A 21,872-nucleotide genomic window follows, 5' to 3' on the forward strand; every position below is an offset into this window, starting at 1 on the left:
GCTCACAGGAACAAAAACCATCCTGCGCTCACAGGAACAAAAACCATCCTGCGCTCACAGGAACAAAAACCATCCTGCGCTCACAGGAACAAAAACCATCCTGCGCTCACAGGAACAAAAACCATCCTGCGCTCACAGGAATAAAAACCATCCTGCGCTCACAGGAATAAAAACTAGCCTGCACTCACAGGAATAAAAACCATCCTGCGCTCACAGGAATAAAAACTAGCCTGCACTCACAGGAATAAAAACTAGCCTGCACTCACAGGAATAAATACTAGCCTGCACTCACAGGAATAAAAACTAGCCTGCACTCACAGGAATAAAACTAGCCTGCACTCACAGGAATAAAAACTAGCCTGCACTCACAGGAATAAATAAAAAAACTGCCGCTACAAATTCGCTACATTCATTAAAATCACAATCATACAGTGGTGGAAAAAGTTCCTAATTGTCATACTTGAGTAAAAGTACAGACACCTTAAAAATGACTCAAGTAAAAGTCATCCAGTAAAATACTACTTGAGTAAAAGTCAAAAAGTATTTGGTTTTAAATATACTTAAGTATAAAAAGTAAATGCAATTGCAAAAATATACTTAACTATAGGTAGAAATCATTTCAAATTCCTTACATTAAGCAAACCAGACGGCACCATTTTCAAGTTTCGTTTATTTACGTATAGCCAGGGGCACGCTTCAACACTCAGACATAATTTACAAACAAAACGTGTTTAGTGAGTCCTCCAGATCAGAGGCAGTAGGGATGACCGGGGATGTTCTCTGTTTACTGAGTCCGCCAGATCAGAGGCAGTAGGGATGACCGGGGATGTTCTCTGTTTAGTGAGTCCGCCAGATCAGAGGCAGTAGGGATGACCGGGGATGTTCTCTGTTTAGTGAGTCCGCCAGATCAGAGGCAGTAGGGATGACCGGGGATGTTCTCTGTTTAGTGAGTCCGCCAGATCAGAGGCAGTAGGGATGACCGGGGACGTTCTCTGTTTAGTGAGTCCGCCAGATCAGAGGCAGTAGGGATGCCAGGGGATGTTCTTTGTTTAGTGAGTCCGCCAGATCAGAGGCAGTAGGGATGCCCGGGGATGTTCTCTGTTTAGTGAGTCCGCCAGATCAGAGGCAGTAGGGATGACCGGGGATGTTCTCTGTTTACTGAGTCCGCCAGATCAGAGGCAGTAGGGATGCCCGGGGATGTTCTCTGTTTACTGAGTCCGCCAGATCAGAGGCAGTAGGGATGACCGGGGATGTTCTCTGTTTAGTGAGTCTGCCAGATCAGAGGCAGTAGGGATGCCCGGGGATGTTCTCTGTTTACTGAGTCCGCCAGATCAGAGGCAGTAGGGATGCCCGGGGATGTTCTCTGTTTACTGAGTCCGCCAGATCAGAAGCAGTAGGGATGACCGGGGATGTTCTCTGTTTAGTGAGTCTGCCAGATCAGAGGCAGTAGGGATGCCCGGGGACGTTCTCTGTTTACTGAGTCCGCCAGATCAGAGGCAGTAGGGATGCCCGGGGACGTTCTCTGTTTACTGAGTCCGCCAGATCAGAGGCAGTAGGGATGCCAGGGGATGTTCTTGGTTTAGTGAGTCCGCCAGATCAGAGGCAGTAGGGATGCCCGGGGATGTTCTCTGTTTAGTGAGTCCGCCAGATCAGAGGCAGTAGGGATGCCCGGGGATGTTCTCTGTTTACTGAGTCCGCCAGATCAGAGGCGGTAGGGATGCCCGGGGATGTTCTCTGTTTAGTGAGTCCGCCAGATCAGAGGCAGTAGGGATGACCGGGGATGTTCTCTTGATAAGTGTGTGAATTAGACCATTTTCCTGTCCTGCTAAGCATTCAAACTGTACTTTTAGGTGTCAGTGAAAATGTATGGAGTAAAAAATACATTATTTTCTTTAGGAATGTAGTGAAGTTCCTTGCTGTCCCCAGTCCACCTGGCCATGCTGCTACTCCAGTTTCAACTTCCACCTGACTATGCTGCTGCTCCAGTTTCAACTGTTCTGCCTTATTATTATTCGACCATGCTGGTCATTTATGAACATTTGAACATCTTGGCCATGTTCTGTTATAATCTCCACCCGGCACAGCCAGAAGAGGACTGGCCACCCCACATAGCCTGGTTCCTCTCTAGGTTTCTTCCTAGGTATTGGCCTTTCTAGGGAGTTTTTCCTAGCCACCGTGCTTCTACACCTGCATTGCTTGCTGTTTGGGGTTTTAGGCTGGGTTTCTGTACAGCACTTTGAGATATCAGCTGATGTACGAAGGGCTATATAAATAAATTTGATTTGATTTGAAGTAAAAGTAAAACTTGTCAAAATGTTAAATAGTACAGATACCCCCCCCAAAAAACATGTAGTTCTTTAAAAGCATGTTTTTTTTTACTTAAGTACTTTACACCACTGCAATTTAACCAACATCCATCTATTTTTGTGACCTACCATTTGTTTTCGGAACCAAAACATATGGATTTATATAAACATGGAAAAGTTCATGTAAGAAGCTCACATAATTTTAAATAAGCTACATGTTAATTTTTTTTAAACCTTTATTTAACTAGGCAAGTCAGTTTAGAACAAATTCTTATTTACAATGACGGCCTACACTGGTCAACGCAGGGACAATTGTGCGCCGCCCTATGGGACTCAATCACAGCCTTGATATTAAACAGCATATAAACACTAAATAGGTCAGGAGCCAGACAGGGAGCCTAAGAAGGAACGGAAATGAATTATTTAGGCTATATTATTTCAATTATTTCAAGGCTATAGCCTACAAAGAAATACATTCTGAAGCATTTGCATGCGACACTAGGCTGGTAGGGACATAAAGCGCTCAGCATTTAAACATTTTGTTCTAGTAAATTATTATAGTCTATAAATTGCGCATGTAGGCTGTGATTTACTTAGAATGAAATACAAATTAAAAGGCTCCATCTACAGTGCCTTTGAATTCATTTTTAGAAACACAAGTTTGTCCAGAGTCTGTGGCTTCAGGCTCATGCTATTGTGCCTAGAGAGCCGGTCAGCAGTGGAGAATATCCTCTCCACACTTGCAGAGTCACTGGGGATGCTAAACACGCTTCAGCAAAATAACCCAATCAAAACAGGAAGCTTCTTGAAAGTTGGAATATACCAGGCCTATTGGGACAAAATCAATGATGGCCTATTATATAGATACAAGTTCTGTTCATTTTTGTTCTGTTAAGAGATCTGATTTTTTGTTTATAATTACTTTGCTAAAATGACACACTTAGTTATCGATCCACCTCATTCCTTTATTTTGGCATGTGCACATAGTAAGTACACCATCATGCTTTCGGGAATATGTGTATTTTCAGATTACACTATGATTCTTTAGTTGTAGACACTACATCACTGCTCTCCCTCTCTTGCTCTTGGTCCTCCTCTTTGAAAGTCACCTTGATGTTGCATCTGTGTGTTTTATCAGTTTCTTTATGAAAATATATAGTGAACTCCATGACAGTAGCTAAAGCAAGGGGCTATAGCAGCACACAAGGAGACTAGAAGTGCATGCTGGGGAGGGCTGGCCTGAGCTCGAGTGGGCACTACTGGATCGAAATTGGAGCGGGCGAGAAAGCCGATGTTCCACCAGCCTTCGGGAATCTCTCTCCACAGTCCAGTCAAATTGGGCACACTCCACTCACATACTCTGGCCGACACATAAAACCACGCTGAGTCAGATTCAAACTCACCAACACAGGCATACGTTCTCTGGAGGCAACAGCAATAATCACTAGACCAACCCAAGTCACACACTTGTCATCTAACTGTGTTAATGTTTCCATCTTCAGGTTATCTTTTCTGACGAGTGTACGGAGGCGGAGGGGCGTCACTGGCACATGAAGCACTTCTCCTGTTTTGAATGTGAGACGGTGCTGGGGGGTCAACGTTATATCATGAAGGATGGTCGGCCATATTGCTGCGGCTGCTTTGAGTCTCTCTATGCCGAGTACTGCAAGGCCTGCGGGGAACACATTGGTAAGCCCTGACGATACGTATACAGACCACTGCTTCTGCCATTGTGAAAAAAATGGCAGAAACTAAAATAAACACACAGACATAACCTAACAGTTTACTAGCAATGGTTTTTAGGGCTCTATACAGTGACATTACATTTTACACACATACGTACCTAAATATTCTGCTGTGCAATCTGGATTTTTTTCAATTTAGGAGCACCAGTACACATTGCTTTAATACCTGAAATCTTTTTAATTGATCTAAATGTCTTTGCGTGTGCCTACATCTCTCACCTTAGGCACATGTGCTCCTTGTAAAGGTCAGCATAGCCCTGGTTAGTAATCCAATGCAGAATATCAAAACAAAATGTATCATGTCAATATTTTCCAGCCAGTATGAACATGTTACAGGACACATACCTATGAGGAACTTGACATTGAGTCAGGGAATCACACCACAAAAAGTGTTTCACAAAACACAAATATTTCCTCACATCTGTGCTAAGTCTTTCTCCATTCCCGTAGGTGTGGACCACGCCCAGATGACGTACGACGGTCTCCACTGGCACGCCACCAAGGGTTGTTTCTGCTGTGCCCAGTGTAAGAGCTCTCTGCTGGGCTGTCCCTTCCTGCCCAAGCAGGGCCGGATCTACTGCTCCAAGGCCTGCAGTCTGGGAGAGGACGTCCACGCCTCAGACTCCTCCGACTCTGCCTTCCAGTCCGCGCGCTCCCGCGAGTCCCGCCGCAGCGTCCGCATGGGCAAGAGCAGCCGCTCAGCCGACCAGTGCCGCCAGTCGCTCCTCTTCTCGCCCTCCGTCAACTACAAGTTCCCCGGGTTTACCGGTAACCCAGACACCGATACGCTCACCAACAAGCTGGCCCACCTGGGTTTAACCAACGAGGAGTGCTTCTGGAGGGGGAGGGAGGACACAGAGGGCCCCGAGGACCGGGGCGAGGAGGAGTGGGCTGAGCACGAGGACTACATGACCCAGCTGCTGCTCAAGTTCGGGGAGCACGGAGTCTTCCAGCAAGGTGAGGTGGTCGACTCCAGACCTACAACCGATCTGTGGATGACCGAGGCTGAGGTCAAGATGAAACAGTGTGAGCCTCAGAGCTCTAGGGCTGAGACTGGAGGAGGATGTGGAGGAGGGTCAGGCAGCCAGAGCCTGGCCAGTAAGAAGTACCAGACAGATATGTACTGGGCCCAGTCCCAGGACGGGCTGGGGGATTCGGCCTACGGGAGCCACCCTGGCCCGGCCAGCAGTAGGAAGCTCCAGGAGCTGGAGCACGGCGCTGGGAGCATCGGAGGTACCAGCCTCCATAGGGAGGAGAAGCAGTGGTATGACAACTCTCTGGAGTGCATCACAGACAACGTGAAACGGACAGATCAGAGTGTCAGGGACTCCATGGACTCACTGGCACTGTCCAACATCACGGGTAAGACTTGTTACATCTCTATTAAAATAGCCTTTTAGTCCAGTACTAGGCTTGATTTGTCCTGGAATCCGGCCCTGAGAAATGACCAGGTCTTGATCTGATTTGCATCCTAATGTTCAATGTTCTGTGATGGCAGAATGTTCTTTGAAACAGCACTGTGGTGAAAAGACAACTTGTATTTGTACATGTCATTATCTCTCTCTCTCTCTCTCCCGCTCTTCTCCCAGGTGCCTCTGTAGATGACGACAGTAAAGAGAGACCTCTGGTCTACTCCTTACAGAGCTTCCAGGAACTCGAGGCTGAGAGAGACTGTGAGAACACAAGCAACATGGGAACTCTCAACTCCTCCATGTTACACCGCAGTGCCAATTCCCTGAAGAGCCTTACATCTGAGCTGGAGCAGGAGGAGAACGTACCAGAGGAAGAGGCCCCTCTTCCCTCTCCCCCCAAGCCTCCTCATGTCCCGGCGTTGAGACGGACTCGATCCCAGTCTCGACCCCAACAGGTGAAGTTCTCCCCAGACGTCGTGGACAACAGTCGCTATGGTGATCTGCAGGTGCGCCAGCCTCCGATGAGCGAGCGGACGCGGCGGCGAGCATACCATTTCGAGGAGCAGGACCAGGAGATTGGTGACTCGAGCTCCGGCCGCTATCACAACCACCACCACAGGAGACGCCGCAGCCGCAAGTCACGCTCCGACAACGCTCTCCACCTGGTGCCCAAGGAGAGGGCCAATCGCATATACTTCAGAGAGGACCACAGAGGTCATGGGGGACACGGCTGCAGCTCAAAGAGGCCCCAGCAGCTGGCCTTCCTGCCCAACCAGCAGGGGTATGGCCAGACCCAGCATCCCCACTGCCATCCCCACCAAGCCACCTCAGACTTCAGACTCCAGCAAGGCCCTGCCATGGAGAGGTTCATGGGGTTGTGTGGGGACAGGGACCAGGATGACTGGTGCTCCACCTGCTCCTCTTCTTCCTCTGAGTCTGAGGAGGAAGGCTTCTTCCTGGGCCAGCCCATCCCCCAGGCACACAGACACTACTATGATGGCCTGCCCAGCCCCAGCCACGTGGCAGGCCTGCCCTCCCCGCCTTACGGAGCAGTCCCACGGACTATGTCCAAAAAGAAGAAGGGGCACAAGGGGAAGAACTGTATCATCTCATAAGACTTTTAAATGATCCTCTGTCTGCAACCCCCTTCTGAATCTCATTGTTGTTGCCACTATTGTGAATACAGAAATGGCCCGCTTGTTAAAACTGTCTTTTGCCAACTGGATGTAATACATGTTAACATGGCTCGGATACTATTATTGAATTGCATTACAAAAAAAACAGAGTTGCATAAACACATTTCAAAACTGTCATCATAATTGTATTAGAAAAAAATGTATGCAAATAACTCTGAACAAATGTATTTATAAAAACACCATTTAGAGAGTAGCGGAAATTACTATTTAACAGTGCAGATATTAATGTATATATTGTAAAGTGTAATTGTTTTTATAACCCTGGGTCAAATGTTTTTGTAGTGGAATGGCATTGAAAGACAAAACTGATAGCAGTTATCAAAGAACCTTCTCTTTTCTTTAACCAGGGTTTGAAAAATGAAATATATGATATGCTGCCAGCAAAGGTATTCAGAGTGCAGAGTTTGACCCTGGGCCTGGTTTCCCAAAAGCTATTTCCTGGTTGCTAAAATTCAAATAGTTCCCCTAATTTCAGTTTGTGTGACAAAACAAGCAAGTATAGTACCATTTGGGGGGGGGGGGGGGGGGACAGGTAGCCTAGTGGTTAGAGTGGAGGGGCGGCAGGTAGCTTAGTGGTTAGAGTGGAGGGTGGGCAGGTAGCCTAGTGGTTAGAGTGGAGGGGCGGCAGGTAGCCTAGTGGTTAGAGTGGAGGGGTGGCAGGTAGCCTAGTGGTTAGAGTGGAGGGGCGGCAGGTAGCCTAGTGGTTAGAGTGGAGGGGCGGCAGGTAGCCTAGTGGTTAGAGTGGAGGGGCGGCAGGTAGCCTATTGGTTAGAGTGTTGGGCCAGTAACCAAAAGGTTGCTGGATCAAAACCCTGAGCTGACAAGGTAAAAATCTGTCGTTCTGCCCCCTGAATAAGTCAGTTAACCCACTGTTCCCCAGTAGGCCGTCATTGTAAATACGAATTTGTTCTTAACTGACATGCCTACTTAAATAAAGGATAAATAAAAAAAACATCTAAACTGCTGTGAAATATATTTTCCATAACCCAACATTTTTTTTTCTTCATTTTTCAGCTGTACTAAACAGACACAAAAACTAAACTTAAGATGGGAGGCATAGAAATAGCTAACATAGAACAGATCTACCACCTCTTAGACTTGCTTTCAATGAGAATGACAGATCTATAACTCACATCTCTGTGAATTTGGTCGGGTCACCCAAAATAAGTGACATATTCCAGCTTTAAGGCCCAGTTCTCCATTAGAACCTTCGTTAGAACATCCATTAGAACCTCCGTTAGAACCTTCGTAGGAGCATCGTTAAATCTCCAAGCTGTTTCGCAAAACCACCTTTAACGTTGCACTTAAAACGCTATTAAGCTAACATGCTGACCACACAGCTCACGTCACAAAATACAATTTAAACATGTTATTCGATCATTGAATCTGCATTGCCAAGTGCTAAAATATAAGTCAGTTCTAGTGCAAGTTCTGCCTCTCTCATCTCATTGGTTTATAGAAGCATATGCCCACGTGCCAACTCCTCTTTTGAAATACCCACGTGGGTGATTAAAAGATGAACAGAGGTCAGTCGGGCGTGGTAATACACCTTTTTATGAAAGTTAGTTGCCAATCGCCATATAAAGTCCAAAGAAGAAAAATCCTGGAAGGAAGAGAGATGACTAGAAACGATTCGGTTGACCGTTTTTCTCTGTGGATTAATTGTCGGAGTAGAGGACCTTGTGCATTTCACTTAAAATAACCAAAATGTTTATATCCCAGGACAAATTAGCTAGCAACAGCAAGCTAGCTAGTTAAATTGCCATAAATGTTCATGCTTTTCAACCAGTCCCCAAATGTATATAATTGGTTCAGAGTTTGTTTTGATATTTCAACCTGCGTGTCGTGATCGCGTTTGGTGTGTTGTGGACAAAATACATTTTCGCACAATGGCATGCGCGAGCCTGGTTTGGGGATGGCGAGCGCGGTTTGGGTACGGTGTTACGCCTACTTCAGACCACTTGTAGAACAGCTAAGTGCATCAACTACTTTTTTGCCCTCCCGCGTCGTCACTTTATACACAGAAGATAAACATAAACCATTTGATTCTATCAGTCTCCCTGTGACCACCGATAACATCTGATCAAAGTTGACTACAAATATAATGTTGCGTAAAGGTCTTAGCAATTGATACAATCGACGTATAAAAACATTAAAATAAAAACCAGGATGACTGCATTCAAATATAAAACGGTAGGCTATAGGAATGTTTCAATCATATTTAAATACATTTCATGTTCGGTCAATTGAGTTCCTTTTTGCTACTTGTAGGCTACAGTCTAATTTGCCACAATATATTTAATGATGTCAAATCAAATGTGTAGCTGAACATGGTGTGCCAAATCGGTGATTTAATGCATTTCTATTGGGTAAGCATTAGAATAAACCACAATATTTGCAGCCATAGGTGGTAATCACGCTCTAGGAGCTGATCCGTCGTAAGTATTGTGAAATAATGCTAATGTTAAGGTAAGATTTTAATATAGAGAGCTGATCCGAGAGCAGCGTTCCTTTCTTTCGATCCCATCAGTATCAACACATACTGCCGACGATGCACTAAGTGACCGTTCTCTCTGCGTGGCGTTTTGGGAAACGCATGCTACATCTTCAACCGTTGTAGGAAAGATGCATCGTTAAAAAAAACACTTGTAAACCTAAGTTCCATCGCTATGGGGAAACCGGGCCTAGGATATTTCTACATGTGCCTTTTAATGCAGTATATTTTGTTCATGGGTCATATTGTATTGTAAACAGATCAGTCATCTGTATAAATGTAAGAACTGGAATATAAAAGGCTAAGTTTGATGCTAATAAAATTGTAATAAAAAATATATATTATAAACGTAATGAGAATGTGATTTTATTCCGTCCCAAAAAGCTGGTACAGAACTAGTACTGTATAAAGAAGGATTATAGTGTGGAGCTCCAGTTGTTACATCACTTTTATTACCAAATAGAAAAGATGTAAATACACAACAATATGCAAACTCTGTATGATCAGGTTGTTTTACTACTTGGTCAGAAAGCCAGTAGTAGTGGATGACAGAGTAAATAAATGACAGCTGGACATCTAGAGTAACGACGGCAGAATTCTCTTTTCAAGTCTGAAATCTAGAACAGCATTGAAACAAACCAATCAAATTAGAATGCTTCATATTTTCTTCTATGACCTCCCCAAAGCAGTGGTGACCAACTGGTCGATCTCAAAGGCATTTCTTGTCAATTTCAAACATTTATGTAAAAAATAAAAATAATAATCCTTGTGTTTGTATAATTTTTTAGTCTTGCGCTGTTGCCGGTAGGTGCACTTGATTCAGCTGCCCTGCACGCCGGGTAGGTGAAGTGTTTAAATTTTGAACCATTTCATTTGTCTGAAGATACAAACTCTGCCTTCCCGGCGGGCCTGCAGAGCAAATGAAGTGCACTACAGGCCTACCGCTGTCCAATCGGATGGCTCAGATTACCGTGTCTGCAGTAACGTAGCAGGCGTGAAAGAAAGCTACAGATACTGTGAGATTTCAAAACCATTAGGAAAGAGAGACTGAGAATGATGCGAGTCGAGATCCACCATCAGCTGGATGACAGTGTCCTTTTTGGTCAGTGTCAGCAGATGAAAGGGAGAGTAGAGGGATGTTGAGAGGCGGACTGCTGAGCCTGACCATCAGATACAGGCACCATCAGAGCCCAGTAAAATTTAAAGCAAATGATTTAAATATGCTCACTTAGCTTCGACTCACAAGTAATACAACAACTGATCTATATTACTGTGTGATCATATAGCATACCTCAAATTTTGAAATATATATATTTTTAAATCGTCCGAACAACAATGCGTTGGCAGGGAAATTAAAGCGAAGCCAATATGCAGTGATAATGTATTGGGCCTATAGCTTACTGTACAAACCTCATTGCTACAGAACTGTTTTTAATTGGTTAATGTAGCACAGGCGTAGGTTTTTTAAGTCATATTTAGAAAACATCTGAGTGACAGAACTGGACTTGCATTTCGACTCAGTGATCTCAACTCAGAAAAGGTTGGTGAAAATAAAACACTTATTCTCAATTAAGCATGTTTTCAATAAAATCAAGTAACTTTTTTTTGTGACCAATTATTTTTAGGTTAAAATGTTATTTGAATGTGAATGTTTCCCTCTTATTGACACAGTATTGAGAGAATATCACACAGGGTCACAATGTCTATACCACTGGCCAAACTCCACTTCTGGTCCATCAATCCTGGCATGTAGTAAGGGGATTTGTGGTTCCCCCTCATGTTGATGGTTGGGGCTTTATGACCTGGTCCAGCTCTATGATGAAGTGTCGGAGGTCGTCAAGGCAACGCTCCCTGATCTCAATCAGGTTGTCCTTCAGAGGGTTCTGAAGCATCTTCTCCAGACTGGGCTCCTTGATAACCAGCATCTTTACCACCGTGCCAAATGTCTCGCAGTCCTGCTTGTACCGCTGCACACACACACACACACAGAGACACACACACACACAAATCCCTACATTAGAAATGTAGCCTATACAAACCATAGTCTGCTGTTCTAAAACACCTCACAGTCCAACATTAGCAATGTATACAAACCCTCCAGTGTGCACTGTTCTGAAACATAGTAGAAAAACATCCTAATAGGGAAATTGATTAACCACCATAGAATCAATAACAAAGTACAAAGACAGTCATTGACTGCATAACAAACGTACCACCACACATATAATATATATTTATTTTTTGTTAAATGTAACCTTTATTTAACTAGGCAAGTCAGTCACGTGAACCAGGAATAAAGCACATTCAGAAGCAGGAGAAGCTGGCGTCCCATTCAATGAATTGTACAATGTGCACTGACACCTTCGCTTCAAAGTGTTCTTTAATAGCTGTAACACAAGTAGAGAACACTCAGGTTCAGACCTACTCCTCGTTCCAACACTTTACTGTGAACTTAATGAACCCACATTTTCTGGCAAGTAGGTGTATTCAACGAAACAGGTGTGTCCAACCTTCCATTGGAACAAAATGGAGCGAAGGTGTTATATTAGCAGTCTGTTAGCGGTTCAGTTCCTCCACATGGTAACTAACAGACTCATGTCCAGCAGGCAGCTCTGGTTTTACAGCCTGCCACACTAGAAAGGGCTGATAACCTCTCTATTAAGCCAGGGCTAGAGTCCCAACCAGATGCTAGCCCACTGGGCAGTAGGTCTGTATCACCTGGGGGGGGGGGGGGGTGGTAAGTGAGCTTTGTGTGTGTTTGTGCATGTGTGTGTGTGTTTGATCCCTTCTGGAGGTCAGCACTAACTAGATCTGGAACGAGTGGTTTTCACATCAAATTGCCTTTTGTAATGCCCTCACAAATAGATGGAGCAGTCTGGGACATGGGTTCAGCTCTAGAGATCAGCTCCAAGCCTCCTCTGAAATTCCCTAATAAGTGCCCCATGAAGTTCCCTATAAAAGTGTCCTATGAAGGAGGGCACAAGGGCATAGAGAGCAGTCTGGGACAAGGGTTCAGCTAATATAATCCTGCCAGGCCCCCTATGCTCGCCCCCACCCTAGTGGGACTTCAGAGCCAAACAAAAACCCTCCATGAAAGTTGAACGTCTGAGCTTTACTGTTGCTTTTAAAACCAATGAAACCTTTAGCCCACACTGTGTGAGCTTTTAAAACCAATGAAACCTTTAGCCCACACTGTGTGAGCTTTTAAAACCAATGAAACCTTTAGCCCACACTGTGTGAGCTTTTAAAACCAATGAAACCTTCAGCCCACACTGTGTGAGCTTTTAAAACCAATGAAACCTTTAGCCCACACTGTGTGAGCTTTTAAAACCAATGAAACCTTTAGCTCACACTGTGTGAGCTTTTAAAACCAATGAAACCTTCAGCCCACACTGTGTGAGCTTTTAAAACCAAAGAAACCTTTAGCCCACACTGTGTGAGCTTTTAAAACCAATGAAACCTTTAGCTCACACCGTGTGAGCTTTGAACGACGTTGTCGTTGGCGATTGACTCCCTGAAAGAATCACAATAACTAAAACACTGGCTTAATTCAACATTACTTCTAAGTCACTAAAGAAGTTACTGTATGTGCGGTAGTCCCCCCCCAACATTTTTTAAAATGTATTAGTGGCAACTGTTCTTTCCAGTGGTAAAATATGTTTTATTGCAGGAATAGGAGACTGTCTGACAAAGCCATTATAGTCTCATTCCCTGCGTCAATTTCCCAAAACAGCAAGAGAATCCTTTGACCTATTTCTCTCCAGTAGTGATCTAATTAAGTCCCAGGAAGCTTCGTTAAGAGGTAGGACTGTGTCATGTCATGTTCCATTTTGGAAATCTGGGCTGTAGTAGTCTTTTCTACTTTAGAATAGTTTAAGCAAAGAAAATTCTTAAATTTTTTAAAATGTTATCTTCTGACTGTGCAGGACAAAATATATCAAGTGAGTTGAAAACCATAAAGAAGAGTTGTAGAGTGCAGAGAGGTCTAAGGACAGCTGCCTGTCAGATAATCTGGATTGAGGAGGAAGTGGGTTTGACCCTAGTATAAATCAGGCCTTGTTGCAGGACACCTTCGGCTACGAGACCGTCCGCTATGAGCAAAGGTCATGTGTACATGTTCGTGTGTTCAAGCCAAACCAGCCAATAGAGCTTTACATAGATAACCTCCTAAAGCCCGTATTTATTTCAGGCTGTGATGGAAGTCTGCTTGACCTGGCAGGTACGGTACAAATAAAGGAGAGGATGTGATGTTTATGGTGTTCCTGTATCTCACAGGTTCAGAACAGAACCTTTTAACACTACAACCTGCTAAACTATGGACACTAGCACAGGGCTGAGGGCTCTTAAGATGAGGGAGGACCATTATTGTTTCATGAGCGTGGCCTTATTTCTATTACAGCATATTGGATGACTATCATTCATGTTCCATTCACCCAGCTCAATGAAAACATCGATCGTTTTAGGCTACTTACTAGATGATACTCAAATTATACCTTTACCCATCATGAGGTTGCTACAACCTAGTCAATGAATGAAAGTTTACAGCGTAGGTGCACAGGTCAAGAGACACTTGAGTAATCAAGGTGACAGACATTGACACATTCAATATCGCCTTGCACATTCTTGCCTTCATCTAGCTGATCTAGGGTGTAATCATTAGTCCAACAGTTGCAAACAAGAGTTTCAATTTGACAAATTTAGGTATGTTCATCCCAGTTTAGTTCTGCTTGCTTCCGTTTAAGAAATGCTTTTCAACAAAAATTGGCGGAATAAATACACCCCTGATCACACGCAAACACAGTTCACTTTCATAGCAGCCAGATAGTTGTAGAACTCCTCGCATCTACGTGCTCTCCTCCTCTCACATTTTCCCTTCACTTGTGGACTTCAGTGCACAACACATCCGTGACCCGACAGAAAAATCTAACCGCTACACACAGCCTACATCGTCACCATATTAGCTAACATCAAGTAAACAACATAGCTACTAGAACTACCGCGTTAGTAAACCCGCTACAATCATGCAGTACAGTGTATAGTTAGCAACCAGTTTATCAGTTACACCGGCGGGCCCCCGGTTGCAATAAATTAATCAAACCAAAAGCTAACCTTGACTTGGAAGTGTTTGAGTGTTGGATAGCCATAATCAGCTAGGTAACAAAGCATCCCTCTTTGTTTGGGCTGAGTGTTTGAGTAGGCTAAACTAGCTGCATTCGCTAGCTAAGTAAGTAAAAAAAACATGAAATATAGATAGCTCTTTCTCTCTCGCTTCTCTAATTTTGAAGAAATGTAATTTGTTCAACTGCTGTCTTTCTCTCTCTCGATTCAACTACTCGTCACATTTTATGCCACTACAGTGCTAGATAGCTGTAGCTTATGCTTTCCATACTAGATTCATTATCTGATCCATTGATTGGGTGGACAAGTCAGTTCATGCTTCAAGAGCTCTGATAGGTTGGCATCTATGGAAGGGGGTGAGAACCACAAGCCACCAAGATTTTGTATTGAAGTCAATGTACCCAGAGGAGGACGGACACTAGCTGTCCTCCAGCTAAACCATGGTGTTACCCTACAGAGTGCTGCTGAGGCTACTGTAGACATTCATTGCAAAACTGTGTTTTAATCAATTATTTTGTGACGTGAATATATTTAGTAATGTTTTATCTAAAAAGGTTCAGTAAGGCCAAACTCAATTGATCAAATATTTGTTTTCTTTCTTATGTGTCTAAATGGGTCCTAAAATTTAAAAAAATAGAATGTATCGTTAGTATGACCATCTTAAAACAATTCCATATGTTAGCTTAGTAGAACAGGACAGAAGTTAGTAGTAGGTTCTTAACACTACATCATCTAAACCATGGCCACTAGCACAGGGCTGAGGGCTCAACGGCCAAACAGTAGGAGAGACTTCAGTTGGGTGTGCCAAGTCAAGTCATGGGAGGACCACAGTACCTTCAAAGGTCAGTGGAATAATAGTATGTCTAACCTGAAACAATGAGGATGAAAATAGGCCAAGACGCATGGGAAAGTTCACCCTATTATATCAAATAAAACAAATATACACAAGGCGTATCCTAAGCACATATTCTAAGGTTTTGCTCATTAACTCAGTAGTCTAAACTGATCTTGTAGACTAGGACGTATATGGTATCCGTGATGCCACATTCAACTGGGAATTCCTACATAAGACCTGTCACACCTGATACCACCTGAGGTATTTGAAGGGTCAACTGGGGCAAGCAAGGTAGGGACGGTTAAGTGAAATTATACACACTCCACCATACTCTCCTGAAAGAGACTAAATGAGGAGTCTCTTCTCTGCTGTATATAGCTGCTAATTAAGAGTAAATTCAAATAAGTGCAGTTTGTGCCTCCAGCCTCCAAATGTCTCAAGGTCTCCCACATTCTCTCTCCCCATTTTCCAGTCCATCCCATCGTTTTAGCTCTCTCACTCAGTCTCTCCATTGCCCTGAAAATACCCTCTCAGCTCAGCTAGCTGCAGCATGCCGAGGCAGTTAACACAGCCAGTTATCTGCTCATTCCCGCATCCCTAACCCTCATTGTGCAGGCCTGCAGGCTGCTCTCCGAACTGGAGCAGAACTGCAATGACCTGCAGAGGTGTGTTGCTGATGTAGATAAGATTAATGAACACATACGAGGGTTAGATTCTAGAGGGTCAATTCTACAAGATTCAAGAGTAAATCGGCACTCAAATTGAAAACGTTTACCCAAGAAAGGCATTAACCAAAGTGCTGCAGTATAGAGCCAAAACAACAAAATGGTCACTGTCCAAATAGTTTTTGGGCTCACTGTAAGTGGTCTTATTTGTACAACTAATCAAACACATGCTCAAGACAAAGTACAACAAAAAATGTCAGAAATATAACCGACTGAAATATCCTGAATGTGGGAGATGTTAGCCTTCGAGCCTGATGCTTCAGAGGCTCGGCACACTTCATGCAAACGGATGACTCAGGGCGCATGCAGTATATGAATATCGTTTTGTCACAAAATGGGAGGCTCTTTGTAGTGCATAGTCCTGCCGTTGTTGCTTTCGACAAGAGTTTCGTTCCGCTCAAACATTGTGACAGAGCAAACAATTCATTGCCCAGCGATAGGGCTCTATATTTTACCACCCTGTGGCAACAATGGAAGCAGGAATTTTTTTTTCTTTCTACTTGTTCTCTTCTGGCACAAAGTTTTTGTTTCACAAAATAATTTTGTTGTGGTTGCCAATCAACTTCAAAAATCACAACTTTAAGATCGCTCCAGCTTGGTTTAGCTTGGCATTAGACTGCTGCATCAAATAAGCAGACTATTTTGCATTGATAACCAAATACAAATCTTTGTGACTGTTCAAACAATAAACCAAACATAATTGCAGGCTTAGAATTCTCCCCAAAATTGTATTATTAAGAAAAAAAAATAACTACGTGATTCTGGGCTATTTTGAAAAGGTAAAAACAGATGTAGCCTTGTGCTTTTTTCTGAGGAAAAATACCATTCTATTTTTAGCTGATATGGAAGTGAATACATTCAAGCAGTACATTAAACAGTACATTAAACTTAGATCATTTTGTAGGTTTCACAGACAAGTAAAATTATAATTTGCCAGAGCATATTATTTAATTATAAATCAGATTTCACAGCAAGCCATGTTTAGCCAGCCAGCTCGCTAGCAAGCCATGTTTAGCCAGCCAGCTCGCTAGCAAGCCATGTTTAGCCAGCCAGCTCGCTAGCAAGCCATGTTTAGCCAGCCAGCTCGCTAGCAAGCCATGTTTAGCCAGCCAGCTCGCTAGCAAGCCATGTTTAGCCAGCCAGCTCGCTAGCAAGCCATGTTTAGCCAGCCAGCTCGCTAGCAAGCCATGTTTAGCCAGCCAGCTCGCTAGCAAGCTATGTTTAGCCAGCCAGCTCGCTAGCAAGCTATGTTTAGCCAGCCAGCTCGCTAGCAAGCTATGTTTAGCCAGCCAGCTCGCTAGCAAGCTATGTTTAGCCAGCTCGCTAGCAAGAGAAGAGAACGTGATTCTTCTTTGCTTTCACCACAAATGTGAGAGAACCTCTGCTATCGTCCCCTTGTGAATGCTGCTATTTGGGATTCTAGCAATGCATGGACCAGTGAGGTATCATGTGACCAAAAGGTGCATGCTGCTTTAAAAACACGGACTCTGCCCAGGCTCACTCCCACACATAACATGACGTATGTGATCTCAGGATCAGCCTTTAATGTCTGTAGGCTGTGTAGCCCATCATGTCACCCGTAGCCACCGGTTCACATAATGGCAGTGTTGGACTAACACCAACCACAGGGAAGTGTGGCCAACTTCCTCTTTAAACAACTTTCGTCTCCTGGTCAGTTTCAGTTTCTACTTTATTCTGAAACAGTTTGATCAAATAGGGAAACAATGAATACAGGCTGAATTTAGGATAGGTTTGATCAATACACCGTGCTACAAGAGTAACCATTTACCTTCAGAGAGGGTAAGCTTATTTGTGAAGGAGAGAAAATTGTTCCAGGTTTGAAGATCCATAAAGAAACAAGTAACATGAACGTGACAAAAGGAATGTTGTCACATCTCACAGTACCCACCAGCTAGGTAAGGGAGCTCTCGAGCGGCTAGATGTTCTTTACCATTCGGCCATTAGATTTGCCACCAATGCTCCTTATAGGACACATCACTGCACTCTATACTCTTCTGTAAACTGGTCATCTCTGTATACCCGTCGCAAGACCCACTGGTGGATGCTTATTTATAAAACCCTCTTAGGCCTCACTCCCCCCTATCTGAGATATCTACTGCAGCCCTCATCCTCCACATATAACACCCGTTCTGCCGGTCACATTCTGTTAAAGGTCCCCAAAGCACACACATCACTAGGTCGCTCCTCTTTCAGTTCGCTGCAGTGACTGGAACGAGCTGCAACAAACACTCAAACTGGACACTTTTATCTCCATCTCTTCATTCAAAAGACTCAATCATGAACACTCTTACTGACAGTTGTGGCTGCGTTGCTTGATATATTGTTGTCTCTACCTTCTTGCCCTTTGTGCTGTGGCCTGTGCCCAATAATGTTTTGTGCTGCTACTATGTTGTGCTGCTGCCATGCTGTGTTGTCATGTGTTGCAGCCTTGCTAGGTTGTTGTCTTTTGGTCTGTATGTAGTGTTGTGGTCAGTATGTAGTGTTGTGGTCTGTATGTAGTGTTGTGGTCTCTCATGTCATGAAGTGCGTTTGGTTGTATATTTGTTATTTTGAATCCCAGCCCCCATCCCCGCAGGAGGCCTTTTGGTAGGCCGTCATTGTAAATAAGAATTTGTTCTTAACTGACTTGCCTGTTTAAATAGAGGTTAAATAAATCAAATAAAAACTGTTAACACCAGTCTGATTATGTTTGCCATCTTTCAAAACAGAAGATCTTTCCCCAAACTACAGTGTGTGTTGACACTGATTACATTTCCCTTCATTAGGTTCCTATATACAATCTTCTAATCTACATGCTTTGAAGTCCCTGTGATGAACAATTAACTCAAAATGAACGATTTCCCTTGACAATACTGCAGCTTCAAAAAAAACGTTCTTAATTCTGTGTGTGTGTGAGGAAGAGCGTCATGGCGTATTAACAACAATACAGAGTATTTAGGGAGTAACGTTTCCTCAAACTTTACACTGAACACAGAACAGAAGCGGGTCTCTTGTTACTTCACAAAACAGGAAGTTTTAACATGCACGTGTGTGTGTGTGTGTGTGTGTGTGTCTTTCCTCCCTACCTCCCAGCGGTGGGAGCCAGAGACCGATCTCCAGACATGATACTGGAGGTAGGGCCACACAGGATGGGTTGAGAAGCCAGGGCTGAGGGCTTCAGAGTGGGGAAGTGAGGAGGTGAAGGGGGACATTTTGGAGCAGACGTGGAGGTCTGGATTATAGGGGTACGTGTGTTTGCTTGCTTGTGTGTCTGTATGCATGCATGTACAGTGCCTTCGGAAAGTATTCAGACCCCTTGACTTGTTCCACATTTTGTTACATTACAGACTTATTCTAAAATGGATTTTAAAAAATCTAAAATCCTCAGCAATTTACACACAATAAACAAAGACAAAGTGAAAAAAAAGTGTGCAAATGTATAAACAACTATTTATTTACATAAGTATTCAGACCCTTTGCTATGAGACTCGAAATTGTTTCCTGTTTCCATTGATCATCCTTGAGATGTTTCTCCAACTTGATTGGAGTCCACCTGTGGCCAATTCAATAGATTGAACATGATTTGGAAAGGCACACACCTGTCTATATGATGTCCCACAGTTGACAGTGCATGTCAGAGCAAAAACCAAGCCAAGAGGTCGAAAAAAACTGTCCCGAGACAGGATTGTATCGAGGCACAGATCTGGGGAAGGGTACCAAAATAATTCTGCAGCATTGAAGGTCCCCAAGAACACAGTGGCCACCGTCATTCTTAAATGGAAGGAGTTAGAAACCACCAAGACTCCTCCTTGAGCTGGCCACCCGGCCAAACTGAGCAATCGGGGGAGAAGGGCCTTGGTCAGGAAGGTGACCAAGAACCTGATGGTGCCTCTGACAGAGCTCTAGAGTTCCTCTGTGGAGATGGGAGAACCTTCCAGAAGGACAACCATTATTGCAGCACTCCACTTATCAGGCCTTTATGGTAGAATGGCCAGACGGAAGCCACTCCTCAGTAAAAGGCACATGACAGCCCGCTTGGAGTTTGCCATAAGGCATCTAAAAACTCTCAGAGCATGAGAAACAATATTCTCTGGTCTGATGAAACCAAGATTGAACTCTTTGGCCTGAAAGCCAAGCGTCACGTCTGGAGGAAACCTGGCACCACCCCTATGGTGAAGCATGGTGGTGGCAGCATCATTCTGTGGGGATGTTTTTCAGCGGCAGGGACTGTGAGACTGGTCACACAGCCAAGAAAACATAGGAGTGGCTTTGGGAAAAGTCTCTAATTGTCATTGAGTGGCCCAGCCAGAGCCTGGACTTGAACCATATAGAACATCTCTAGAAAGACTTGAAAATAGCTGTGCAGCATCGCTCCCCATCCAACCTGACAGAGCTTGAGAGGAACTGCAGAGAAGAATGGGAGAAAGCTTGTAGCTTCATACCCAAGAAGACTCAAGGCTGTAATCGCTGCCAAAGGTGCTTCAACAAAGTACTGAGTAAAGGGTTTGAATACTTATGTAAATCTAATGAGTTTTTTTAATGTCAAAATGTTTTTTAAAAACTGTTTTTGCTTTGTTATTATGGGGTATTGTGTGTTGATTGATGAGGGGGAAAAACGATTTAATAAATTTTAGTATACGGCTGTGACGTAACAAAATGTGAAAAAAGTCAAGGGGCTTGAATACTTTCTGAAGGCACTGTGCATGTAAGTTTTGTCTGTAGAGGCAGAGAGGCAGGCAGGCAGAGGCAGGCGGGCGGGCAGAGAGGCAGGCGGGCAGAGAGGCAGGCGGGCAGAGAGGCAGGCGGGCAGAGAGGCAGGCGGGCAGAGAGGCAGGCGGCCAGAGAGGCAGGCGGCCAGAGAGGCAGGCGGCCAGAGAGGCAGGCGGGCAGAGAGGCAGGCGGCCAGAGAGGCAGGCAGAGAGGCAGGCGGGCAGAGAGGCAGGCGGGCAGAGAGGCAGGCGGGCAGAGAGGCAGGCGGGCAGAGAGGCAAGCGGGCAGAGAGGCAAGCGGGCAGAGAGGCAAGCGGGCAGAGAGGCAAGCGGGCAGAGAGGCAGGCGGGCAGAGAGGCAGGCAGAGAGGCAGGCAGAGAGGCAGGCGGGCAGAGAGGCAAGCGGGCAGAGAGGCAGGCAGAGAGGCAGGCGGGCAGAGAGGCAGGCGGCCAGAGAGGCAGAGAGGCAGGCGGGCAGAGAGGCAGGCGGGCAGAGAGGCAGGCGGGCAGAGAGGCAGGCGGGCAGAGATGCAGGCAGAGAGGCAGGCGGGCAGAGAGGCAAGCGGGCAGAGAGGCAGGCAGAGAGGCAGGCGGGCAGAGAGGCAGGCGGCCAGAGAGGCAGAGAGGCAGGCGGGCAGAGAGGCAGGCGGGCAGAGAGGCAGGCGGGCAGAGAGGCAGGCGGGCAGAGAGGCAGGCGGGCAGAGAGGCAGGCGGGCAGAGAGGCAGGCGGGCAAAGAGGCAGGCGGGCAGAGAGGCAGGCAGGCAGAGAGGCAAGCGGGCAGAGAGGCAAGCGGGCAGAGAGGCAGGCGGGCAGAGAGGCAGGCGGGCAGAGAGGCAGGCGGGCAGAGAGGCAGGCGGGCAGAGAGGCAAGCGGGCAGAGAGGCAAGCGGGCAGAGAGGCAGGCGGGCAGAGAGGCAAGCGGGCAGAGAGGCAGGCGGGCAGAGAGGCAGGCGGGCAGAGAGGCAGGCGGGCAGAGAGGCAAGCGGGCAGAGAGGCAAGCGGGCAGAGAGGCAGGCGGGCAGAGAGGCAGGCGGGCAGAGAGGCAGGCGGGCAGAGAGGCAGGCGGGCAGAGAGGCAGGCGGGCAGAGAGGCAGGCGGGCAGAGAGGCAGGCGGGCAGAGAGGCAAGCGGGAAGAGAGGCAAGCGGGCAGAGAGGCAGAGGTTCTGAGTTAATAAGGGAAGTGTAGTAATGAGTGGATGTAAAGTGGAGTAATGAGTGGATGTAAAGTGGAGTAATGAGTGTAATGTAATGACTGGAGGGCCTGATACACAGAGGACATTATTAAAACAGCCACGTAATCAGCCAGACTGCAGACCGGACTGGAGCAGCATAA

The 21,872-nt window shown here is 45.3% G+C and overlaps 2 protein-coding genes across 2 annotated transcripts in view; one reads left to right on the top strand and one right to left on the bottom strand.

Annotated features, from left to right (window-relative positions):
* Positions 1-9,506, top strand: part of LOC109867616 (prickle-like protein 1) — a 60,741-nt gene extending 51,235 nt beyond the window's left edge. The window contains exons 6-8 of the mRNA XM_020456862.2: positions 3,809-3,995; positions 4,502-5,413; positions 5,641-9,506. Of these exons, the coding sequence (XP_020312451.1) occupies positions 3,809-3,995; positions 4,502-5,413; positions 5,641-6,578 (2,037 nt within the window). The 3' untranslated portion in view covers positions 6,579-9,506. The remainder of the gene's footprint in view (positions 1-3,808; positions 3,996-4,501; positions 5,414-5,640) is intronic.
* A 77-nt stretch (positions 9,507-9,583) lies between these two features.
* The window catches only part of LOC109867292 (uncharacterized), a 39,769-nt gene continuing 27,480 nt past the window's right edge, over positions 9,584-21,872 (bottom strand). The window contains exon 11 of the mRNA XM_020456370.2: positions 9,584-11,120. Within this exon, the coding sequence (XP_020311959.1) occupies positions 10,929-11,120 (192 nt within the window). The 3' untranslated portion in view covers positions 9,584-10,928. The remainder of the gene's footprint in view (positions 11,121-21,872) is intronic.

Source organism: Oncorhynchus kisutch, linkage group LG22 (assembly GCF_002021735.2).
Source record: "Oncorhynchus kisutch isolate 150728-3 linkage group LG22, Okis_V2, whole genome shotgun sequence".
NCBI lineage: Eukaryota > Metazoa > Chordata > Actinopteri > Salmoniformes > Salmonidae > Oncorhynchus > Oncorhynchus kisutch.